The 22,846-nt window shown below is 47.7% G+C and overlaps 1 protein-coding gene across 1 annotated transcript; it reads left to right on the top strand.

Annotated features, from left to right (window-relative positions):
* Positions 1-9,127: 9,127 nt before the first annotated feature.
* On the top strand, positions 9,128-22,028 carry LOC113996990 (SLAIN motif-containing protein-like; the record flags this gene model as incomplete). Its single annotated transcript, XM_039389660.1, has 7 exons — positions 9,128-9,261; positions 11,356-11,496; positions 14,691-14,831; positions 17,224-17,541; positions 18,494-18,631; positions 18,721-19,036; positions 20,954-22,028. Coding segments are annotated over 7 exons (1,255 nt in total), but the record flags the coding sequence as incomplete, so codon positions are not given.
* Between the last annotated feature and the right edge of the window lie 818 nt (positions 22,029-22,846).

Genomic DNA, 22,846 nt, shown 5'->3' with positions numbered 1-22,846 from the left:
TTGTGGCTTTTGCTGGTACCTGAGAAGACAAACCATTTCTGCAGGCTTTGGTGGGGGAGGGAACTTCCACTGCCGTGGGTGGGAGTTCTGTGTTTGGGTGTGCAGTTACTTTTAAGGGTGTGAAGTGATTTCTGTACAGGGCTTTTATTTTTAGCAGTAATAATTCAGTTCTCATTCATGGCTCTTCTTATTGTTATATCCAGTGTACCAGAACCTCATTTTTAAAAAATCAGTTTAACTGTAGGACTTGTCTTTTTGTAGGAAGCAGAAGCTTCCTTTCCCTCTAAGTTTAATTTTATAGAGCTCATGCAGATGAATGGGTAATGAAGCTTTTAAACCTTGTACATCAAGTGCTGCCTTTCAGTAAGAATTTTGTAAATAAGAATCCCTGGACCATGTGGGATTTGTGGTACCTGAGAAGACAAGCCCTTTCCCTTTCCTGAAGGCTGTTTCTTTGCAGTGAACCATCTCTTTTGTTCAGAGACATGAACTGAAGCAGATCAATGATGTAATCCTGAGCTGACCCGGCTCTGTGGGACTCTCCCCTCCACCAGCAGCCTTGTTTAGAACTTGTCTTATAAATCAGCCAGGGCAAGGGAAATTTAAAGTTTCAGTCTAATCCCAGCTCATGCAATAGCTGTGACTTGGGATTTTACCTTCATTTCCTCATTTTTTTTTTCTTAATTTTCTTAATTTTTAAGACTTTGAAGCCTCAGGGCTCTGCAAATTGGGTTCACATTTGTGTAGCCAGATGAATCTGGCAACGAGGGCAGCCCTGCTGAATCCAACCCAAACCTTCATTAGCTGTTAAATTGAAGATAAAGTTTGTGTTAATGGAGTGGGGCTCAATGAGGTAATGCCATCAACTCAAGCCTGAATTCAAGGTTCTATTTAAAACAGGATTCTTTTTTTTCCTATGCAAGCTTATTTTTTAAAATCCAAGTACTGGTTCTGACTTGATCCCTGAAACTCTTCAGCATTTCTAAACAGCATTTTGAGCAGATTCCTTACAAATAAATAAGGGGAATGTATTTAACAAGTTGAATTTGGAAGGCAGGCTTTATTATTTCCATGTTAATGAGAGCAGCCAGTTTTATATTCATGTTTGTATAGGACAAGAGAGATTCTTCAAACTCTGAGCCTGGGATTGTTTGCAGTGCCATCAGGAGAGATCCTGTGCCCAGGAGCTCAGTTCTTTAACCTAAACTAATCCTTCTTTCCCGGGTACCTTTCCTTCCAAACCTTGCAGGATCTTTGTGGGTTTGTTTCCTGTGTTTTCTTGGAATAGGGTGACATGTGGAAAAGAGGTGCCTTGAGGAGCTGGATAATGTGATGATACAAAGCACTTGTGCAAGTGCTGTTACCATAAATTACCTTTGATTATTCTGCATCTCTTCCATCTGTTCCCTTTTCCTCTTGTCAGACAAACGTGGTGGAACCAGAAGCTCTTTTAAACGATGACTTCTTGTTCTGAAAGTGGGGAAGGAATAATGAGTATTGTGTGCCTGTGCCTATTGCCAAATCCCCCAAATCCTCACCAGGAACACATCTCCCATCCAGGTGTTGATGCATTCCCTTAGCAAGGACCAAAAAACTGGGTGGAGGAGAGGGAGGGTTTGTTTTTTCCAAAAAAAAAAGGAAAACAAAAAACAAACCCAAAAAAACCCAACAAAACCCCCTTAATCTGTGGATTTAGGATCAGCTGTAATAAGGTGGCTTTGCTGACTGGGGGAATTTTGTCCTGCCTGGGTGGAAGTTGAGCAGTCAAAGGGAATAGCTGACTTTGTTGTTGTGTTTTTAATATTATACATAAGGAAAAAAACCCTGTAGCTGCTGTTGATACATATCATGTGCACTCAGATACTTTCTGATATTTGAAAATGGTTTTGTTTTTTTCCTGTCACTGACTTGATAAATTGTAACAAGCCCAGTCCTTTTTGCTGGTGAGCTCTTTAATTTTTAGAGGTGATGTTTTACACCTGAAAGAATACTAAGAATTCATTTTGCATTCTTGTAAAGTCTGGAAGTGTTTCCACTTCAGAACAGGGGTCGAGGAGTGGGAAACTTCCAAAAAGAGACATTTTACATCTCACATCTTCCTTGTTCTAGTTTTAGAAACAGGTGCCAACTTTAAGGTAATTGCTTTAAAGAATTTAAAAATCTCTGGAAGGTAATTTTTACTGTGATATTGTGCTTTCACCCCGTGACTTCTTAGCAGGTTGGAAACCTCTGGTGTGGATTTTTGCCACTCCATCTGGGTTGGGAACAGCAAAAGCCCTTTCCCTGGGAGGTGGATGGAGTGCTCAGAGGGCTTCTCTGGGGGTGCAGGTGGAGTCTCAATTCCTGCACAAATAATTGGAATTATTTGGTGTATTTGGTTGGAACTTGCAGCTGTTTGTGTGCAGCTCCAGCAAATGTAAGGCTTTGTTTTTAACAGCTCGTGGCAGTGCCTGAGCTGGTGTGAAACCCGAGGCAGTGCCCCCCACCCACAGCTGTAACTCTGCCCTCACTTGCTTCCTCGGGGCCCTTTCTCAAATAGCTGCTCAAAATTGTAAATATCCTGGAGACCCAATGAGATGGAACTGGGCTTTCCATGCTGGGCAGTTGGGTGTGATGCTCCCCTCGGGCTCCTGGGCTGCTTTGGGAGGGCTCTTATCCAAACAGGAGGGGACAAACCAGATATGTTCCTGTTTGTCTTCCTCAGTGTCTGCCCTTCTTGGGGGCTCCCTGCAGTAGGAGTTCAGTTGTGATTTTCTGTGTGTTTAGTTTGTTGGGTTTCGTGCCCTGTGGGGGTTTAGTTGGTTGGTGTTTTGTTCAGAGAATCACAGAATCTCCTGAGTTTGCAGGGACCCACCAGGATCACCCAGTCCAGCCCCTGGCCCTGCACAGACACCCCAACAATCCCCCCTGTCCCTCAGAGTGTTGTCCAAACCCTCCCTGAGCTCTGGCAGCCTTGGGGCCGTGCCCACTGCCCTGGGGAGCCTGGGCAGTGCCAACCACCCTCTGGGGGAAGAACCTTTCCCTGAGATCCAACCTGAGCCTGCCCTGTCCCAGCTCCAGCCATTCCCTGGGTCCTGTCCCTGGTCCCAGAGCAGAGGTTGGAGCTGCCCCTTTGCTGCCCCTCGTGAGGAAGCTGCAGCCCCCCAAGAGTTCTGCCCTGAGTCTCTGCTCCAGCTGAACAGACCAAGGGATGTTCCTTTTCCTGGTGAGACTTGGGAGAGAGGATTTTGACTCGGAGTTAAGATGAAATGATTCAAATTCCATCCCCCTCTGGACTATAAAATGTGCTTATTAACGTGTTAAGAGACAAGAGAGAGATAAGAAATAGCAAAAGTGAAAACCTTAAATTTTTTCAATACTCTTCCCCTTTTTTACTGGATTTTTGCCTCCATCCCCTCTGATGGGATGAGAACCAGACTCTGTCCGTGCCTCACCTTGAACAACTCCAGCTTTTCTCCTTGCTGGAAGGAACCAGGCCTGTGTTTGTGTCTGCCCTTTGTTGATCCCGGTGGTGAAGCTGCCTGGGGTTTAATGTGGGCCTTCAGATAAGCTCTTATGTACATTCTGCTTCTTTAAAAAAACCACCACAAAACACAGCCCAACAGCCACACAAACCCATCTCACAGAACCCCTTTACATTTCCTTTAAATTCCAGAGCTCCTTTTTGGAGGGACACGTGAAATCTTCAGGGTGTGGGTGTGAATGCACAGGGCTGCTCAGCCCAGTGTGGTGCCTGTTTTTTGTGGGGTGAGGAGGAGAAGGAACCTCTGTCCCTCTGAACCCCTGTGTTGCTGCTGCAGCCATGCCTTGCACAGTTTGCATTCCCAAAAACCTTTCACTGACAAGTTGTGCTGCCTTTAGCTCAGTGTTTTGTTGTCTCCTGCTTGAATCCACGTTCAAGTGGGGTGCCCTTGAGTTAGTGTTTGTAGGGAGGAGGAGCATGGTTTGCTCCAAGAATTACTCCTTAGGAGTTTCCTGGGAGTTCCCTGGTGTTCCCTGGATTTTCCTGCTGTTTTCAACCTTACCCCATGTCCAGTGACCTTCTATATTCATGTTTTAAGGTTTTTAATTCAGTACTGGAGATATAATTGCTGTTGGCTGATAGAAATTCTAGAAAACCTCCACGAAGTGAGGATGTGGTTCTGCACAAAATCCAGAAATTACACCAACACATCACCTTGTGCCTCTAATTTGGGGGAGACCTTGAACTCCCTGGATTTGTACCTTCCCCAGGTCCTGTTTCCCTGTGATCTCTCCTTGTGACAGGACTCTGCTGGGAACTTGGACGAGACTTAAAAGCAGCAATTTGCAGGTTTTCTCAGCCTGCTCATTTTATTCCAACCTTCTCCAGGTGTTTTTAGCATTAAATAATGTCCAGGTGCTTTATCCCCACGTTTTCCTGGCTCTGGTGTGAGGAGCACGTTTCCTGAGTGATGTGACACACAGAATGTGTGACGTCTGCCTCGCTGGGACACCCTCTGAGCTCCTTCCAAACCCTCTGGGCAGCTTCCTGGGAGCATTCCCAGACCCACCTTCCTTGCAGAGTCACCTGGAAAGGAAAACCTCCCTGCTCCTGTGGCACTGAGGGCAAAGCAGGGCCCGAATTCCTGGTGAATTCCTTCTGCTGGCAGAGGCTGTGACTGAGCCCTCAGGGAGGTGCTCGAGGCCTTGTCTCCCTGGGCATTTCCCATTGCTGGAAAACGAGGGGTGGGCAGGGGAATTGCTCAGTTGTGGTGCCAGAGAGGTGGAGAAAAGGCTCTGGATGTGCTGCAGATGCTGCTCAGCACCAACACTCAGCTCTGGACTTGTCCCCCGAGGTGCCTTTTGATCCTTTGGCCAGGTCAGGGAATGAAACTGGTTCAGTCCTTGGAGCTGCTGGGACTGACTGACCAGATCTGAGGGGTTTGTTCAGCAGGGTTAGTGTTCCATGGACACGAGAAAGTGTCTTTGGGGGTTTGTTCAGCAGGGTTAGTCCCTCCACTGACCAGACAGGGGTTTGTTCAGAAAGTGTCTTTGGGGGTTTGTTCAGCAGGGTTAGTCCCTCCATGGACACGAGAAAGTGTCTTTGGGGGTTTGTTCAGCAGGGTTAGTCCCTCCATGGACACGAGAAAGTGTCTTTGGGGGTTTGTTCAGCAGGGTTAGTCCCTCCCTGGACACGAGAAAGTGTCTTTGGGGGTTTGTTCAGCAGGGTTAGTGTTCCATGGACACAGGGAAGTGTCTTTGGGGGGTTTGTTCAGCAGGGTTAGTCCCTCCACTTTGGGGAGGTTTGTTCAGCAGGGTTAGTCCCTCCATGGACACAGGGAAGTGTCTTTGGGGGGTTTGTTCAGCAGGGTTAGTCCCTCCACTTTGGGGAGGTTTGTTCAGCAGGGTTAGTCCCTCCATGGACACGAGAAAGTGTCTTTGCAGTATCATTTTTTCCCTCCTTTCCGACTTGTCTTTCTTGGGAATGAAGTCTCAAAGCTCAGGATGTGTTTGTGTGGAGTGTTCTCCACAGGATCTTTCTCCTTTTTTCCCTCTGATGTTTCTATCACTTCAGGACCTGGACAGTGTTGTCTGGCTGTGCCTTGTCTGTGTTGGTGTTTCTGTTCAGCAGGAGTGTTTAGATTGGAGATTAGAGCAACAAAGCACAGTAATAAATCTGACAGTGAACTCTCTGGAGCCTGATATGGAAAGGAAAGGAAAATAAATGTGTTACCTGTTTGAAATCTGTGCTTTATAGAGGAACTCAGCTGCCTTTTAGTACTTTATGGAGGTGTATCTTCTAAACCTGAATGGTTCTAAACACATTTAGCTGCCTCAGGTCTCTCTCCTTGCACAGTGTGTAACTCAAAGGTTTGAAAATCAGAGGAGTAGTGTTTGCCATTTTTGGAACTGCTGCAGCCACTGGTGCCAAGTGCTGTGGAGGATGTATAATAAACCAAGCTCAAAACTGAGCTTCACTTTATGCTCAGTTTAATTTGCTCATGTCCTGGCTCTGGAGCTTTCTGCAGCCTGAATTCTCTTCTTAGCATTTATAGGCTATTCTGTGTGATGAGGGTCTGAAATTCTGAGCCCATCCTGACTTTTGCACTCTTAGAACTGGCTCTGATGTGTTATTTAATTGTGAAGGTGCTTTTTTTCGGTGCATTGTGAAGCTGAGAAAGTTGTAATATTTCCTACATTCCTGGGGGGTCTTTATTTGGAGCAGCAATTTCAAAATCAAACAATAGCAGCCATGAAATCCTCCTGTGATGTCGATTCCAAAAGAAAAATAGTATTTCTAGGAGATGCTTTGCTTTCAGCACTTTGGGTTATGTCAGAATAAAGTGCAGAGAGTCCCACAAATTATTTTTGAGTGCCTGCAATCTTAATGGAGGAAAAATCTACAACCACTTGGCTTTTACCAGAGGTGTTTGTTGTAAAATACCTCGTGTGGGGGGGAAAATAAAACACAAACATCAGTCAGCAGAAAATAAAGGTATTTTATCTAAAGGTTTCCTCTCAGCAGCTGGAGAAAATCTCACTGGTGTTTCATGATTTATGCAGTAAAACCCCAATACATCCAACTGGGAATATGAAAGCAGGGAACCTGATGCCATGAAATCAAACCAGAATTCCTCTGATTTTATCAGGTGCCTGTCGGTGCTCTGAGAAAAATTGTGTTACTTGATTGAGTTTGGGGGAAATTGTGAGTGAAAGCATCTCTTGTCAGCTGGAAAATGAGTCCTCTGGCAGACAGGGAGAAGGTTCCATCCTCAGCTGGGATGTTACTGGGAACAAACCCTCTCGGAGCCATGGAAGGAGCTGGGAAGAACGAGGACTGCTGAAGTAGAGCAGGGTTTTCTCCCTTAACCTAAAATCTGGGAAGAACAGCGTGACCTGCCCTAAGGAGGCTGTTGGCCTCTTTTTTTTTTTGTTTGATGGTTTTACTGCTCCTTTTGTGGTCTGAAGTGTAAAAGAAATCCAGAGGGAAGGAGCCCTTTTTCCTTCCCGTGTTTTATTGGATCTGAGTGGTTTGTAATGCTCGTTTTTCCGTGAAGAAATGCTTGGGGGGGGATGTGGGGGGGTGTTCTTTCCTAAAAAGGTTCCTTTGGAGATTCAGGAATATTTGTGTGTTCGTGTTTCTTTTGGCAGGAGCAAATTAGCTGTTGGATTTTTTTATTATGATTTGATTGTGGTTTTGTGTAAAGCTTGGCATGGAAAAGCTTCTGTATGAGACAGGAGTGAAGAGGCTGAATCTCTGCTCCCTGAAAAAGGTGGATCTGGCTGTGAAGTCATGAGTGGAGTGTCAGGAGGCAATAAATAGGGAATAATGACCTCCCACAAGTGACAAAGAGTATTTGGAGAGCTGTTGCACACAGAGATGCTCCAGCTGGGAGCCCCACACTCCTGGGAGTCTCAGACAATTTGCTGCATCAGTAGAGCTTTTAGATGGACTTTTTCCATCCTTATCCCTACCTGGATACAGGACAGGAGGCAGGGCAGTAGGTCAGCCAGACATTTGGCTGCCTGTGCAGCATTTTAATTCTCCAGGTTGTGGGTTTGTGCTGTTTTGTCTGGACAGTGCTGTGACTGAGAGCCCCACGGTGTGTCCGTGGCCTTTGAACACGAGAGCTTTCAGAAGGGAAGGGGAGAATGACTGAAATTTCTGCTGTTTCGTGTTAGTTTTGGTGTGGAAAGGAGTATTGTAGGGGTTGAGCATGAAGAGTCTGTCAGAGAGGGAGTAACTGGAGCAGAAGGACTCACCCCACCTCGCTGCAGGAGCGCCAGGAGCTGTCGCTGGGAGAGAGAGCAGGAGGCAGCTGAAGCACATGCAGACAGTCCTTGGAATCTTAACACCACCCTCATGGTCCTTTTATGCTTAAATATTGGCTTTTGCACTGCTGAGAGGGCAGTGTGGGCACAGCAGCGTGGGATGAGCCTTTGGGAGCTCTGGGAACCCTGCAGTGTGGCTGCAGGGAATTGGGGCTGGTGGGTTCTTTGTCCCCTCAGGGGAGGGAGGGGTGGCAAACCCAGCAGCTGTGGGAGCCCTGAGGGCCTGGAAGAACTCCTGTCTCTCCCAGGAGGCCTGGGGGTGGGAATTCTTGGTGCTGAAGGATCAGCTGTGCCCAGGGGAGGACCCCAGAGCCAGACTCCATGTCCTCAAATCCCAGAATCCCATTAGGGTTTGGGGTGGGAAGGACCTTAAAGACTGTCTAATTCCAGATCTAGGTCGAGGTCTCCCTGCCCTCTGCACCAGGGTGTTCTCTAAGTGATGTGCAAGAATTAAACCCACTTTTATTGTTTTTATTTAATTTATTAATGAATTTATTCAATTAAAATTTTATTTCTCTTATTTAATATTTATTATATTACATTAAAGCACTTTTTTATTTACACAGGACTGATTTCCCTCCCCTCCCTTATGACTTTTGAATAGCAAAAAGGTTAAAATCCAGGGAGCTGCTGTTTGTTGGGGGAGGGGGAGGGTTTACCTTTAAAAATACAAATGTGGGATATGTAAATAAAACACTGGAGTTGTTTTATAGCAAAGGCTCTTCCGGCCTTTGACCTTTCTCCAGAGAAATTTTGGACTTTGGAAATGCAATAATAATCCTTTGTAAGTGATCCAGGACTCTAAAATGGTTAAATCTTAGAGGAAAAAATAGAGAGGTAACACACAGTCACACTCCTGAAAATTCTTAAATCCTTGAAATCTGTGAATGGGCAGATTTCTTGTGCCTCAGAGCTGCTCTGAGGAGACAGCTGTGCCAAACAGCTGGAATATCCAGAGGGATTTGACCAAAAAATACCACAATTAGACTCCTGGAAGCTGGAGCTAAAGCACCTCCCAGCCTTGTTGCCTTTGGCAGGAGGTGGATTTTTGGAAGGGGGAAGTGGAGGGCTGACAGGTGACTGTGTTAATAATACTCTAATCTTATTAATAATAATTAATAATAGCAGAGTATTCCAGCCCTGTCTGGAACCTTGTCCTGCAGGGCTGTGAGATTTCTCTGCAGCCCCTTGAATTTTCCTGTCTCCTAGTCCCTAACACCCAATTTCAACTCGGAATTCTTTTCATCTGCAAGGTGCATTCTGACAAATCCTACTTGGAATTAAAGAGCATTTTTTTTTTCCCCTCCCCCTGTGTCCTTTGAATCCTTTAAAGGCTCTATGTGTCCCCGAGGAAATCTGCAGAGGAGAAAACATCCTCCCCCTTGAAGTGGTGCCGGCAGGTGCTGGATAACCCCAGCCCCGAGATCGAGGCAGCCTGCAGGACCCTCATCAACAGGCTGGACCAAGGTAACCCCAGCTGGGCTTCCTTTGCAATGTGCTCACAATCAGAGCTCCCTGAGCTTTCAGGCTCTGGAGTTTTTAAAGTTTTGGAATATTGAAACGTTTCGGATGGGGGGAAAAAAATGTGTGAAGGAAAAATAAGGCTTTGGGGGAGAGGGGGAGGGAATGCCAGGAAACTGGGATTGCAGCTTTTTTCCTTAGGAGAAGTCCTCATGTTGTTGGGTGTTTCTAATGGTTCTCCCCATTTTCCCCCTCGCTTTTCCCCCCTTTTTCCCCTTCCCCCTTTTTCCCCTTCCCCCTTTTTCCCCTTCCCCCTTTTTCCCCTTCCCCCTTTTTCCCCTTCCCCCTGTTTCCCCTTCCCCCTGTTTCCCCTTCCCCCTGTTTCCCCTTCCCCCTGTTTCCCCTTCCCCCTGTTTCCCCTTCCCCCTGTTTCCCCTTCCCCCTGTTTCCCCTTCCCCCTTTTTCCCCCTTTTCCCCCCCCCCCCCATTCCCCCCTTTTTCCCTAACCAGCTGTTAAGGGTAAAACAATTGCCTGCTGCTCCAAGCTCACACTAATGAAATATTCAACTTGAAGAAATTGTACCACTTGCAAACCAAGTTTGTCTTGCAGTTTTATCAGCCCCTAAAAGCACTTCCTGGTGGGTTGGGCTGTGTCACTTAATCCTGAGGGGAAATCCAGACTCCACGTGCCTGGAAAGAAAACCTGGAGTGTTGTGTTGAGTGGTGACATCCCATCACCACCCTCAGCCTTTGGCATCCTGCCTTTGTGGGTTTGCTTTTCCAGAGCCTGGAAGGATCCATCCCATGTTGGCCTTTCCCTGGTGGAAGAGCTGTTAAAACTGTTGCAGGGTTTTCTTTAGGGCCAACAGGAGTTTATTCTGTTCCTCCCTCTGAACTGCAGCAGTGGGATGCAGCTGCTGGACATCCTTTATCCTTCCCAGGGTGGGTAAAAGGGGCTGAAATCCTGAGGGCCAAGGCCACTGAGGGCTTGGAAGGGTTTCTTTGGAAGTTTGGGGCTGTTCTAAACTGCTGGAAACACAACTCCCAGTCTGTTGTGCGGGGCTTTGATACTGGATTTGTCTCTGGGAATGCAAGAACTCTGATTTCCCTTGAAGCACTAATTTGGCCTCAGGGATTTCGAGTCTCAGGTCGCTGGTTTGGGGGTTTGGGTTGGTTCTTTTCCTGCTGACAGTGGCTGGCACTGTTTGTGCTCAGGCTTCTTTTGAGTTTAACCTTGACATTCCTGAGTATACTTTGAGAACGAACTTCATTTGCTTTTATAAACCATCTGCACTTAAAAACTTGAATGAAAATCCATGTAACCACCTCTCTGCTTTCTGTCTGAAACGTTCCAGGCTTCAGCTGTGCTTTATTACTCTTTGTAACTAAAATCCTCCGACCTATGTGGTAGAAATCAAAAAAGAAAATGTATTTATGTGGTGAATCTTCATTATTTTCTTAGCTGATATTCTCAGAATGGGGAGAGCTGAGTGCTGTGGGCAATTCAGCAGCTCCTTGGATCTATCCAGATCACAGTCTCCACACATGTAATACACAAATATATCCACAGATATATTTTCTTTAGTAGTGTAGCTGCTCTTTCCACCTCCACTAAGTATGGATGCACTAACTTTTGCTCCCAGGCTTCTTTTGCTTGTATCATGACCATGTGAGTGTGTGTGCTGAATAAATTTAACTCCAACAGTTGGTTTTCCACATTAATTTGCTCTCCTTTAATCCAAAGGCATAGTTTTGGTAGTTCAGTGCTGCCTCGATTCCGTCGTTACAGCTTCAGAGTAATAAAGTTCCAGGAGTTCTTTAAAGGGAAGCTGGGAAATATTGATGAAAACAGTCATCTGGGAAGCCCAGCACTGGAATTTGCTGAAACATGTGGCTCCTTTAAAGCCAAGTTTGTCAGGAATTATTCTTGGAATTCTTCAGAAGGGACATTGCATCACTGACACATCTTATTTGAATTCCCCCCCCCCGTGACAGCATTAAATCTTATTTGCTACCTCTAGATCTTGTTTCTTTATCTTGCTCTGTGTTTCATAAACAGTTGGATAACCTTTTATGGCTTTTTTGTATTTTTCCTTCTAGCCAGTAGATGGAAAAACCTGTATTGCAGCCCCCTGGCATCTCCCAACTTGAATTCTGAGCCAGGCTCCTGTAGCAATGCACTAAACTCTCCTGGGCACCTCAAATCGACTAACAAAGCACTACTAACCTGTGGCAGCTCAGGTATGGCATGGCATAGAGCATGGGCTGTTTAAAATGCAAGGAGGAGCAGGGAAAAGTTGCCAAAAGATGCCCCCTCCACCCGTGGGGGTTTTCTCCTTTTCGTTTTCTCACTCCCCCAGGTCGTGTCCCTTCCGTGGGAGAAAAGCTCCTTGCATTTTAGATGTCTTGGAGTCGGTTCTTCTTTGGGATTTTAGAACTTTCTCTCTCTGTATTTTTAAATTGGACTAATTTTAAGGGTCTTGAAGCAGTTGGGGCAAAGGAAATGTTGCTTTTGAACGATGTTCTAGTCTGTAGGTGTTACCTTTTTATAAAGTTACTCAGGTTCAGTTTTCTGGTGGGAGACTTTGGGGCAGTTTCTTTTGGAAATACTGTTTTTAATGCAGGTCACAGGCAGTTGTAAAAGGTAAAAATCTCTAGGGTAAAACTTTCAGTTGGCTGAGTGGGGCAGCTAAAAGCAAACTAAGAAAAGCTTCCCTTCAGCCTTCAGTGTGTTTGGAGGAAGATTTCCTGCCTTAGAGGCAGCTCGGCCACGATTCCTCTTGGCAGGTGGGTTTGGAGGTGTGAGAATGAACCTCCTCCAGACTGGGGGCCACAGACCCTCTTCCAGGAGCTTCATTTATTATCCTTGGTGCAGTTGCTGCTGTTTCCTGGCACAGCTGCTTTGCCTCTTGGCTTTGTTATCAAAGGAGCCTTCCCTGTTTGGTTGGTGGGTGTGGAAATTGCTAAATCCTGCTTTGCACGTTTGAAAACAAGAAAGCACATTTAACAGTCTCTTGCCTTGGAACTCGATGTGAAATGAACCTTTTTTTTACCTTCTTAAAAAGTAGAAAAGGGTTGCCTGGGGGTGTTTTCACAGGTGCAGGTTTGCTTTGGGGATGTGCTGTAAACAGAAAGGAACACTTATCTCTGTTTTCCAAACAAAAGGACGCACAGAGGGCTGATTTTTGCAGGCTGAACTCTGCAGGGAAACACCTCTGAGCTGATTTCTTGGGTTTAAGATGAGGTTGATGGGCAACCTGAGCAACCTTTTCACACAGAAATGGTTATCAGTGTGTAAAAAAACCCAAAAAACTAAACTGTCTGTGCAGCTTCTGGGCTGTTCACCCTGCAAATGTGCTGGTGGAAAAGCAGGGACAGGCCAGGAGACAATGAGAGTTCATCTCTCAGGTGACCTGGGCAGGTGTGAAGTGAGCTTCAAGTTCACCCTCCACCCTCTGATTTTATTGCTAAGAAAAACATTCAAATGGGAAATGTTTAACAGTAACTTCCCTTGAAAACTAAACAAAACCCTTTGACAAAATCCAGATGTGGTCCCTCTGCTGAAAACCATAATCAGTTCAGCTTTACTGGTGGAAGCAAGTGAGGTTTTAGCCCCTCCTTGGCTGTTTTTAGCCAGACCTGTGGTTTGAAATGCAACAACAGAACTAAACACGTGGAGTTGAATTGGGAACTTTGCCTTTTATAAAGCTGATATTAAAAATCTGGCTGCTGGTGGTAATTCCAGCAGGAAACCTGTGCTGGTTCCTTGGGCCACATCCTAAGGCATGGCTTGATTTCAGCTGCTTCCACTGTCTTTTCCTGACCCCAGGAAGACAGAAATGGGATTATGTGGTGGAATGTCTGGACTCTGGGTGTGTGTTTGTGGAACACACGCTCCCAGATGGACCCTGAAGCTCCCAAAGTCACCGTTTTACAGCTGGAAAAAGTGTCACTGAAAAGCTGGGAAGCTTGAAAAACCCTAACCCCAAACTATTCTTAACTCTCTAAAAATGGAAAAACTTGAAAAATGGAAAAGCTGGACAAACTTGATGCCTTTCAAACAAGGAATTTGAGGTTAATTGAGCTAATTATTCCGTGCCCATGGAAGAGATTTATTTTACACCTGGACTTACACCTGTGTTTCCCATGTCAGCAGTTACTGCTCATCCAAACTGGCTGAAGGAGTAATATTTGGAACCTGCTGCTTTGTCCTGGAATTGCCCCCAGCTGGAAAGGGCTGCTCAGGGATGGGCTTCAGAGGTTTTGCTGAGAAATGCTTTATTTTACCATTATTGAGCATTAGTGAGGGGGGGCACTGCCTGCCAGTCTGAGCACGTGGCAGGAAAACTGGGAGCTAAAGGAAAAGCCAGTGGTAAATGACCCCATACACTGGGAGCCTGAGTTATTCCTGATTTATCTCTACTTGCTGATTTTATTTAAATGATTATTTCAGTCCCTGCTTGAGCAGGATTTACTTGTTAAGCTGAAAAAGGTGTAAAGAACTCTTAGGGTCTTGCTTTAGCTGATCTTGGGCAGATTGTGTTTTAACTTTGCTTCTTGTGGGTCTCAACCTATAAAGTCCTAATTGCAACTTTGTCTTGGAGTTAATGAAGTTAATTAATGATGTCCTCTGTTCTAAAATAGCTCTGTAAGTTATATGGTCTGTACTCACAGCCCTCCCACAGCTGAAGGACCAGTACCCCAAAGCTCAGAGCTTGTTCTCTCCTCATTTCAACAGCAAATAGCAGAACTCTTATGCCAAGGAAAAGACTGACTTGCTTGATTTAAAAGTACCAAGAGGTAAAAATTTGCACTTAGGGATGATTGTGATGATATTTTTATTATTATCATCATCCTTCAAAAGGAAGAACTTCCCTGGTGGGAAGATCCTCCCGGTTTGGTTTTTATGAGCAAGCCGTGTCCTTCCCTGTAAGAGAGACTTTGGTGTGTGATGAGAGGAAAAAAAAAAAGAATAAACCTCAGGAAATGGGAGGATGGGATTTAGGGTAAGCTTTACTTTGCAAAAGCAGAGGGCAGAGCTGATGATTGAGGTTCTGTCCTCTGCCCCTTTTATTCCTGGGATCGTTTTGCTCCTCTGACCGCTCACCGACACCCCGGTCAGCACTTTGGGTCACTTTGCTGCTTGATTTCTAGATCAACAGCTGCCCTTTTCTCAAGATAAGCACCAGTATTACTGATATTTGAAATATATTTCTAAGCTCAAAACCCCCACTGGGGATCCCTTTGCCACCTTCTGGGCAGAATTCCACAGTTTTTCCCCGCGCTCCTGAAAACCACAGTTGTGTCCTCAAGTGATTCCCAACTCCCACATTATTTCTCACAGCCATCCCCCAACTTCCCAAGGGCACTGGGATGGATGCTGTGCTGTTGGGGGGGTTGTCTGACTGCCTGTGTGTTCTCTGTGTCCCCCCCAGGTTACCTGAGCATGCACTCGGCGCTGAGCTCCCAGTCCTCGGTGGACAGCGAGCTGAGCACCTCGGACGACTCCATCTCCATGGGCTACAAACTGCAGGACCTCACCGATGTCCAGGTCATGGCACGCCTTCAGGAAGAGAGTAGGTGGCCCCCACCTCCTTTGTGTTACAGCTGGGCAGCTCCAGATGGATTCCAAGTCTTCTCCTCTTCTCCTTTTCCCCAACAAAAAAATACTGGTGGCGATTTTTTCCCGGGGGCTTCCTGGAAAAATCTCCGCACCCAAACTGCCGACGTGGCAGTGGTACAACATCCTCCTCGAGGGTTATCCAAAGTATTAACCAAACCCCCTCTCTCTGTCAATATGGGGATGCCCTTTGATGTTACAGATGCTCCCTGCCAGGTTGGCTCTGAAGTCCAGCTGAGGTTCCAGGAGGGACTGTGTGGTGGCAGTGGCAGTTGTCCCCTCCTTTGGGCAAACACAGGTGCTGGGACTGCTCTGGGGCACTGACCCAGATGTGAAATGACCCAGCTGTGAAAAAATAACCCAGCAAAACGTTCTGCATGTCAAGATTTGATTTCCTGAGCAGCCTGAAATCAGAAGCTCTGCAGGGCTGAGCTTTACAAGCTCTTTATTTCACTTCATATACAAGTGGGTTTTCACTGCTGTGATGAGTTAAACCAGGAGTTCAGGGATGCTAAAACTGAAAGAGCTGAATTTACAATTGAAGTTTTGCTCTGGTAAAGTACTCAGAGGCAGCTCTGCAAATTGAACTTGTTTGTGTCCCAGAGTGGGGGGATTTCAGGGCTCCAAAATCATTAAATCCCTGGGGAAGTTTCTGTTGACTTCTGGAATTTGGCTGAGGTCCTAATTGAAGAGCAAGGTGGAAAAAGGGCTTGGAGCTGTGTTTCTGTGCAAGTGAATCATTAATTTGATTTACAGGAAATAGAGAATGAAGTTCTCTGTCTTTCTTTAGGAGAACATTTACTTTTAGTACTGTGCCTTTAAAAAATTACTGTGACCTAGGAATTGGGATATGAGACCAAAAAGGACAAAAGACAGAAGATCTTGTCATCACTTTTTTGCAGCTGAGGAAAAGTTGTATTCAAGTGAATAAAGCAAATAACCACCTTTTCCTTTCTAAACTTGACTGTTCTTTTATGCTTTGCAATCACTTAAAAAAAGCACCAAGGAAATCCTGTCACATTCTGAAGTTTCCCGTGAAATAGAAAATATCTTCATCCTCGGGATGATGGGAGCTTTTCATATTTTCATTGTGAAGGGAGGGGAGTGAGGAACAGCTGCTTTTTGTTAAAGTTGCTTGTGTTTTGTCTTGAATAAAGGCATAAATTGTAAATAACCCAGATGTCAGTGCAAAACAGGGATGTTTTCATTGGAGCAGACCTTCAGATCTCTGTTTCCACCTGTTGAAATGCTGGTGGGTGTGTAATTAATTGAACTAAAACACTCACCCTGTGAATTAGGCCCCCATTCCTGGTTACCCTAGTGGAGCTTGGTGGCAATATATGGTCCACAATCTCAGTTATTTGTGTGTGGCAATAAGGAGTAGTTGAGGTGCATTGGATGTTAACTCTTGGCTGGAATGAAAGAGGACTGATGTGGGTGACACTGACCCAGCTGAAGGATTCCGTGAGCCCTGAGTGTCTCCATAAGGACAGTTGTTAACTTGACCCTCCTTCCAAGGTGAAATGAATCACTAGCACAGAATATTCCAAGTTGGAAGGGACCCACAAAGATCATGGAGTCCAACCCTCAGCCCTGCACAGGCCCATCCCCAGAGTCCCCCCCTGTGCCCCAGAGGATCAACCAAACCCTCCTGGAACTCTGGCAGCCTTGGGGCTGTGCCCACTGCCCTGGGGAGCCTGGTCAGTGCCCAACCACCCTCTGGGGGAAGAACCTTTGCCTGAGATCCAACCTGAGCCTGCCCTGACACAGCTCCAGCCATTCCCTGGCTGCTGTCCCTGGTCCCCCCAGAGCAGAGCTCAGTCCCTGCCCCTCCTCTGCCCCTGCCCAGGAAGGTGGAACTGCAGTGAGGTCTCCCCTCAGTCTCTGCTTTTCCAGGCTTCCAGTGTCCTTTTCCTCAGCAAATACTGGATGCTCCAAGCACAGTTTTAATCCAGGAAATATGCACTGATAGCAACGTTCTCCCTGCCATCAATGTGACCTTGAACTAGTGTAGTTTAATAAAATGTTATGGTGCTGAATGAGATCTGCTTTATTCCAACAGCCAGCCTGACTTGGAGTGAGTTTTGTGCCAGGGAAGAGGCTTTTCCTGACAGACCAGGTGCCCTCAGGCTCCTCCTATGGCTTCCCCTCAAAGCCCTTCCCCACCTTCACAGAATCAACGAGGTTGGAAAAGACCTCCGAGATCGTCAAGTCCAACCTTTGACCCAACCCCGCCTTGACCTTTGGGCACTCCATAAGAGCTTTGTATCCTCATGTTGCAGCTGGGTAAGGAACATCTCCTTGAACATGTGCTGACCGTGTCCCCCCATGTCCCCCTGTGTCCCCAGGCCTCCGGCAGGACTGTGCCTCCAGCTCCGCCTCCGTGTCCCGGCGCAGCTCCAGCGCGTCCCTGCACTCCCTGCGCCGCGGCACCTACAGCGACCAGGAGTTCGACACCTACAGCCTGGAGGACGAGGACGACTACGACTGTTCCCTGTCCTTCCGCAGCGCCCACAGATACTCCCCGTCCCCCCTGAGCTCCCCCCGCTGCCAGTCCCCCTCCTCCAGCGTGGATTACGGAAGGTCCTCCGCGTCCCGGCTCCGCGCCCCGCGCAGGGCGGGCAACGGCCCCATGCAGGACCGGCTCAAGTACGCCAACAGCGAAGGTGAGCTTGTCACACCGGCCCCTGGAGCTCATGGGGACACACGTGTGTCCCCACACAGCTGGGGCAGAGCTACTCGGCTGGAAGGGACCCCAACAGCCAAGGTGAGCTCCTTGGGTGAGCCCCTGGAGGTCGTGGGGACACATGTGTGTCCCCACACAGCTGGGGCAGAGTGGCTGGAGGGCTGCTCAGCAGGAAGGGACATGGGAATGCTGGTTGGCAGCTGGCTGGATGTGAGCCAGCGTGTGCTCAGGTGGGCAAGGCCAGTGCCAACTTGGCCTCTATCAAGAATAGTGTGGCAGCAGGACCAGGGCAGGGATTGTCCCCCTGTGTTGGGCACTGGTGAGGCCACACCTTGAGTCCTGTGTTCAGTGGGCCCCCTCACTACAAAAAGGACTTTGAGGCACTGGAGTTTGTCCAGAGAAGGGAATGGAGCTGGAGAAGGGTCTGGAGCACAGGTCTGATGAGGAGCAGCTGAGGGAGCTTGGGGGGCTCAGTCTGGAGAGGAGGAGGCTCAGGGGGGACCTTCTCACTCTCTGTGACTCCCTGACAGGAGGGTGGAGCCGGGGGGGGTCAGGCTCTTGTGCCATGTCCCAAGTGAAAGGACAAGAGGCAACAGCCTCAAGTTGCAGCAGGGGAGGTTCAGTTTAGGTATTAGAAGTAATTATTTCACTGTCAGAGGGGTCAGGCCTTGGAGTGAGTTGTCCATGGAGGCGGTGGAGTCACCATCTCTGGGAGTGTTCAGGAGGTGTCTGGATGTGGCACTTGGGGACGCGGCGTAGGGGTGATTGTGGTCAACCTCGATGACCACATGATTTCAAAATCTGATGACCTGGAAGCTGAGAAGTAGATACAAGACTCCTCTACTTCTAAGGGCGTTTTTCAAGAGCCAGCCTAAACCAGGGTGACCTCCATGGGCGGCAGCAGCAGCAAACAGGCTGTGCTTTGCTTGCAGAGGAGCTGAGGCACAGCATGCCCAACCTGGCCAGGAGCAGCCTGCGCGCGCTCGACTCCGTGAGGAGCAGTCGGAGCCTGGAGTCCGACCTGCAGGTGCCCAGCAGCCGAATTCCCAGGACTCAGCAGCGGTCAGCAGGTCAGTGCCGCATCTCCCACGTCCACTTTAGTCCCCTTCTCCCTCTTGAACCAACCTGAAGTGCTTTTCCTGCTGTGTTCCCCGGGCAGGTCTGACTCCCAGCAAGCTCAGGTATTCCTCGGGTGCCGGGCAGTCCCCGCTGACGGTGCGACAGCCCGGCAAGGCCGGCTCGGGCACCAACTCCCTGCTGGCCACCAGGCAGGTGAAACCCTGCGGCTACACAGCTCCCGGCTCTGCAGTCAGGAAGCCACAGGCCCCTTCGCTTCACACGGGCTCTCCCAGCACCAGTTGCACTTCCAGAACCACCACCATGGTCACCGCGGCCAAAAATTCCGCCCTGAAGGCACGGCCGGCCGTCGGAGGGATCGCGGCGCCCAAGGGAAAGGCGACGCCGCCGTCCAGGAGGTGAGTGGGAGCTTCAGACCTCGTGGATTCCAGCGCCTGCCTTTAGCTCACAGATTAGGAAAACTTCTTTATAAATCACGGAATGGGTTGGGTTGGGCTGGAAGTAGCCAAGAGCAAACCTTCCTAAAAGAAAAACTCGCTCGGGAGATACCAGGTGGGCCTGGCATGGAAAGGCTCCAAATGAGGAGGGAAGGGAGGAAAAGGCTGTGTCCCTCAGCCCCCCAGAAAACACCACGGATCCAAAGAGCCCCTCAGCAGGGCCAGGAGGGGTTGGCAGCTCTCAGGGATGGAGCACAAAGGTGAGTCAAGAGCCACAGACTCCCAGACTGGTTTGGGTTAGAAGGGACATTAAAACCCGTCCAGCCCATGGGCAGGGGCACCTCCCACTAGCCCAGGTTGCTCCAAGCCCTGTCCAACCTGGCCTTGGACACTTCCAGGGATTCAGGGGCAGCCCCAGCTTCTCTGGGCAACCTGTGCCAGGGCCTGCCCACCCTCCCAGGGAAGAATTCCTTAAGTCACTTCCATCTCCATTTCTGAAGTGGGATGTGGGTATGGAGCTGGATCTGAGCTACTGAATACCTTTAGATGGAATCATAAAATCACAGAATTGTTAAGGTTGGGAAAGACCTTTAAGAGCATCAAGGTCAACCCATCCCCAGCACCTTGTTCACCACTAAACCATGTCCTCAAGTGCCACATCCACATGTTTTTTGAGCACTTCCAGGGATGGGGACTCCACCACTGAGAGTCCACCCTGTTCCAGTGTAGGATTGTGGCTGGGGACCCTCAAAGACAGGAAAGGGCTCAGCTTGGAAGATTCTTGGCCAGTGAATCAAGAAGCAAAGGGTCCCAGTCCCTTAAATACCTCTGCCATTAAATTTTGTGTGAACTGCCAGGCTGGGACTCATCACTTGGTGAGAGATGCCCCTTTTTACCACATAATCTATGAGCAAACCTGTCAATACCAAATCCATTTTAAAAAAGAAATACTTTTTTTAAACAGAGGTGGTTGCCAGGAAAATGAAGAAGCTCAAACTGATTTGTGTTAAAAATGAAGATGAACATTATGGCACATATTTGGTGCATACTTTTATTTTTGGGAAGGGGAAAAACCCTTCCAAAGGACTGTTAAGGAAATCTTCCCAGCTGACCTACTTTGGTGCCTCTGAAACTTTGCCTCTGGTAAAATACACGTGGTGTTTTTTTTTATTTCCTTAGTCTTTAGCCAGGCCTGTAGGTTGTCCAAAGCCTAATCAGGTTTTAGAAGGGTTTGAAAAGTCAGACAAATGAACAAGGCTTGATTTAAACATGATTTATACCCCAGGGTGAAAGCAGAGCACGTAGAGCGGTGGCCAAAACCTTACAATTTTTGTTCTTGGTGCTATTTTTTTGCAGCTACAATTGCACAGCAGAGTTTCATGATTGAGGGAAATTATTATTATTATTATTATTATTATTATTATTATTATTATTATTATTATTATTATTATATGGCTGATGTCAGACTAATAAGCAAACAGGGTTGCTTATTTTATGTCCTTGCAGCCTTAAATTGAAATATGTCTACTTTCTTTAAACACACATTAAAAAGAGAGCTTTTAGTCTCATAATTTGTAGCAGCAGTCTGCAAACCCGATTATTTTTCATGTGTTCAGCTTTATTTGCAGGGAAAACTTCTTTCTCTTGGGCTCAGTGATGGGATAACCCCCCAGTAAAAGGTGTTGGTAACTTGGCAGGATCACTGTCAGTCACTGAATTCCCCTAAACTGCCTGGAATTGGTGCTGCTGGTGCCCAGGGTGTGCCAGCAGCAGTTCCCCCCGGGGCAGGGAGATGCTGAGGGTGGTAAATGCTCAGACCTGTGGCCATCACAGCTCACTGGGGCTTTGCTTGAGGTGGTTTTTTTTGTCCCAACCCAGGTTCCTTCAGTCGGCACAGCCCCCCCCGGCCCCCGAGGACGACTCCTGGAAGGATGGGTGCTACTGACCCCCCAACACCTCCGTGGAGCAGAGCCCCAGCTGGCTGGGCATCACCTCCCTGGGCAAGGAGCCTCCAGCCCCCTCTCCCTGCAGACTCATGTACATATTCCTCAGATTCCTGGGAAGCAGCTCCACCTGCTGCTCTGCCAAGAGCCCGACGGGACCGGCAACGGCTTCCACCCACCAAGAGTCTTCCCAGGAAGACTGCAAATGGCCTTATTTCATCTGCCCCCCTGCCTGCAGCCCTTGGGAAGGTCTGTCACCCCCAAGCTGGGCTGTGACCCTGCTCCTGAGGGTGCTGGGAAGGCTGGGAGGGTCCTCTCTGTGCCGGGAAGCAGCTCTGAGCCGGTGCTGTGGGGTGGCAGAGCTCGGGGAGACTAGAAATAGTGACATAGGTGTTAGAATTAAGACTTTTTAAATCCAACCTGATGTGCTCTGATATTTGTCTGAAACTCAACTGGGTTTTGTTTTTTTTTTTTTTTTGGTTGGTTGTTTGGTTTTGTTTTTTTTTTACTTCTGTATAGAATGTATTTCTGCTACTTTTTATGGTTTGGTCTAGAGCTGCAGCAGGTTTTTATAACTGTAGAACACTTCAAACTGTTGTATGCAGGTGTCAGCACAGGCCACGAGTGAAGGAGCAGTACACAATATTTGTGTGGGGTGTGAACAGGCAGGGACAGGGGATGCCAGTTCAAAACTGCTGGTTCCCAGCACCACCTTACCTCAGCTGAGAGGAGGTTACCACCAGGTAAGAGCAAACTTTAAAAAAAAAAATAACCCTCCCTGACAGCTTTGGCTTGAAGTGTTTGATCTCTCAGCTGGTTCCCAACTGCCCTGACTTTTGTAGAAGTTTTTTACTGTCTCTTAAGGATTCTGTTCCAGTGTCCTTTTCCTCAGCAAGTGCTGGATGCTCCAAACAGTCTTAGTCCAGGAAATATGCACTGATAGCAACGTTCTCCCTGCCATCAATGTGACCTTGAAATAGTGTAGTTTAATAAAATGTTATGGTGCTGAACGAGATGTGCTTTATTCCAACAGCCAGCCTGACTTGGAGTGAGTTTTGTGCCAGGGAAGAGGCTTTTCCTGACAGGTTGGACTCTCTTAGAGCTCTTCCTGGGTAAACAGGCCTCCATCCAAGTCTCTCAGGATGCAAGGAGTGAGATTTCCCTTGAATTCCTTGGAGTTCAGAAGGACAAGGGGCGTGTTGGCAAAGGAGAACTTAGGTTGTGCCATTCCCAAAACATCCACACGTGGCCTAAGCAGAACCAAATCCAGGGAGTTCTGCCAGGGCCCCTCACTGCAGAGATCACTTGTGATCGAGGAAAAAGAGAGGAACAGACAGTTGGTGGTCCTGTGTCACCCAGTCACATCACCTACAGGGACAGTGCCAGCACTTAGGGACTTTTCCAGGGCAGAGAAGAGGCACATGAGCCTCAACTGCTCCTTCTCTGACTCCAGACTTCAGCTGGTTTTACAGCAACAGGCTTCTCCCCACCCTGACAGAGCTCAGCACGTTCCCAGCACTTCCCTCTTTGGGCTCTTCCTTTATGGAAAACATTCTTTTCTGAGCCTTCCAGCTGGTGGAACCTGCTCCCATTGATCTTGCCTTCCCAGTGCACTGAAAGGTAAAAGAGCAGCAATATTTCTCTTTGATTTCTGTACTGTTTGAGGCAACTCCTGTTGCCTTTATTATATTCCAACGGTGGGAGCACACTGGTGTTTTCCAGGCACTGCCTGAGGTGAGAGCTGCTATTTTTTATGGCTCCTTCCCCCCAGATAAATGTTAATGATTGAAGGTGACATTCCAGTTAAAGCCTGTCAGGCAGGTGGGAT

Source organism: Pipra filicauda, unplaced genomic scaffold (genome assembly GCF_003945595.2).
Source record: "Pipra filicauda isolate LSUMZ 115617 unplaced genomic scaffold, ASM394559v2 scaffold759_size107998_pilon, whole genome shotgun sequence".
Taxonomy (NCBI): Eukaryota; Metazoa; Chordata; class Aves; order Passeriformes; family Pipridae; genus Pipra; species Pipra filicauda.
This window is presented reverse-complemented; position numbering and strand designations above follow the sequence as displayed.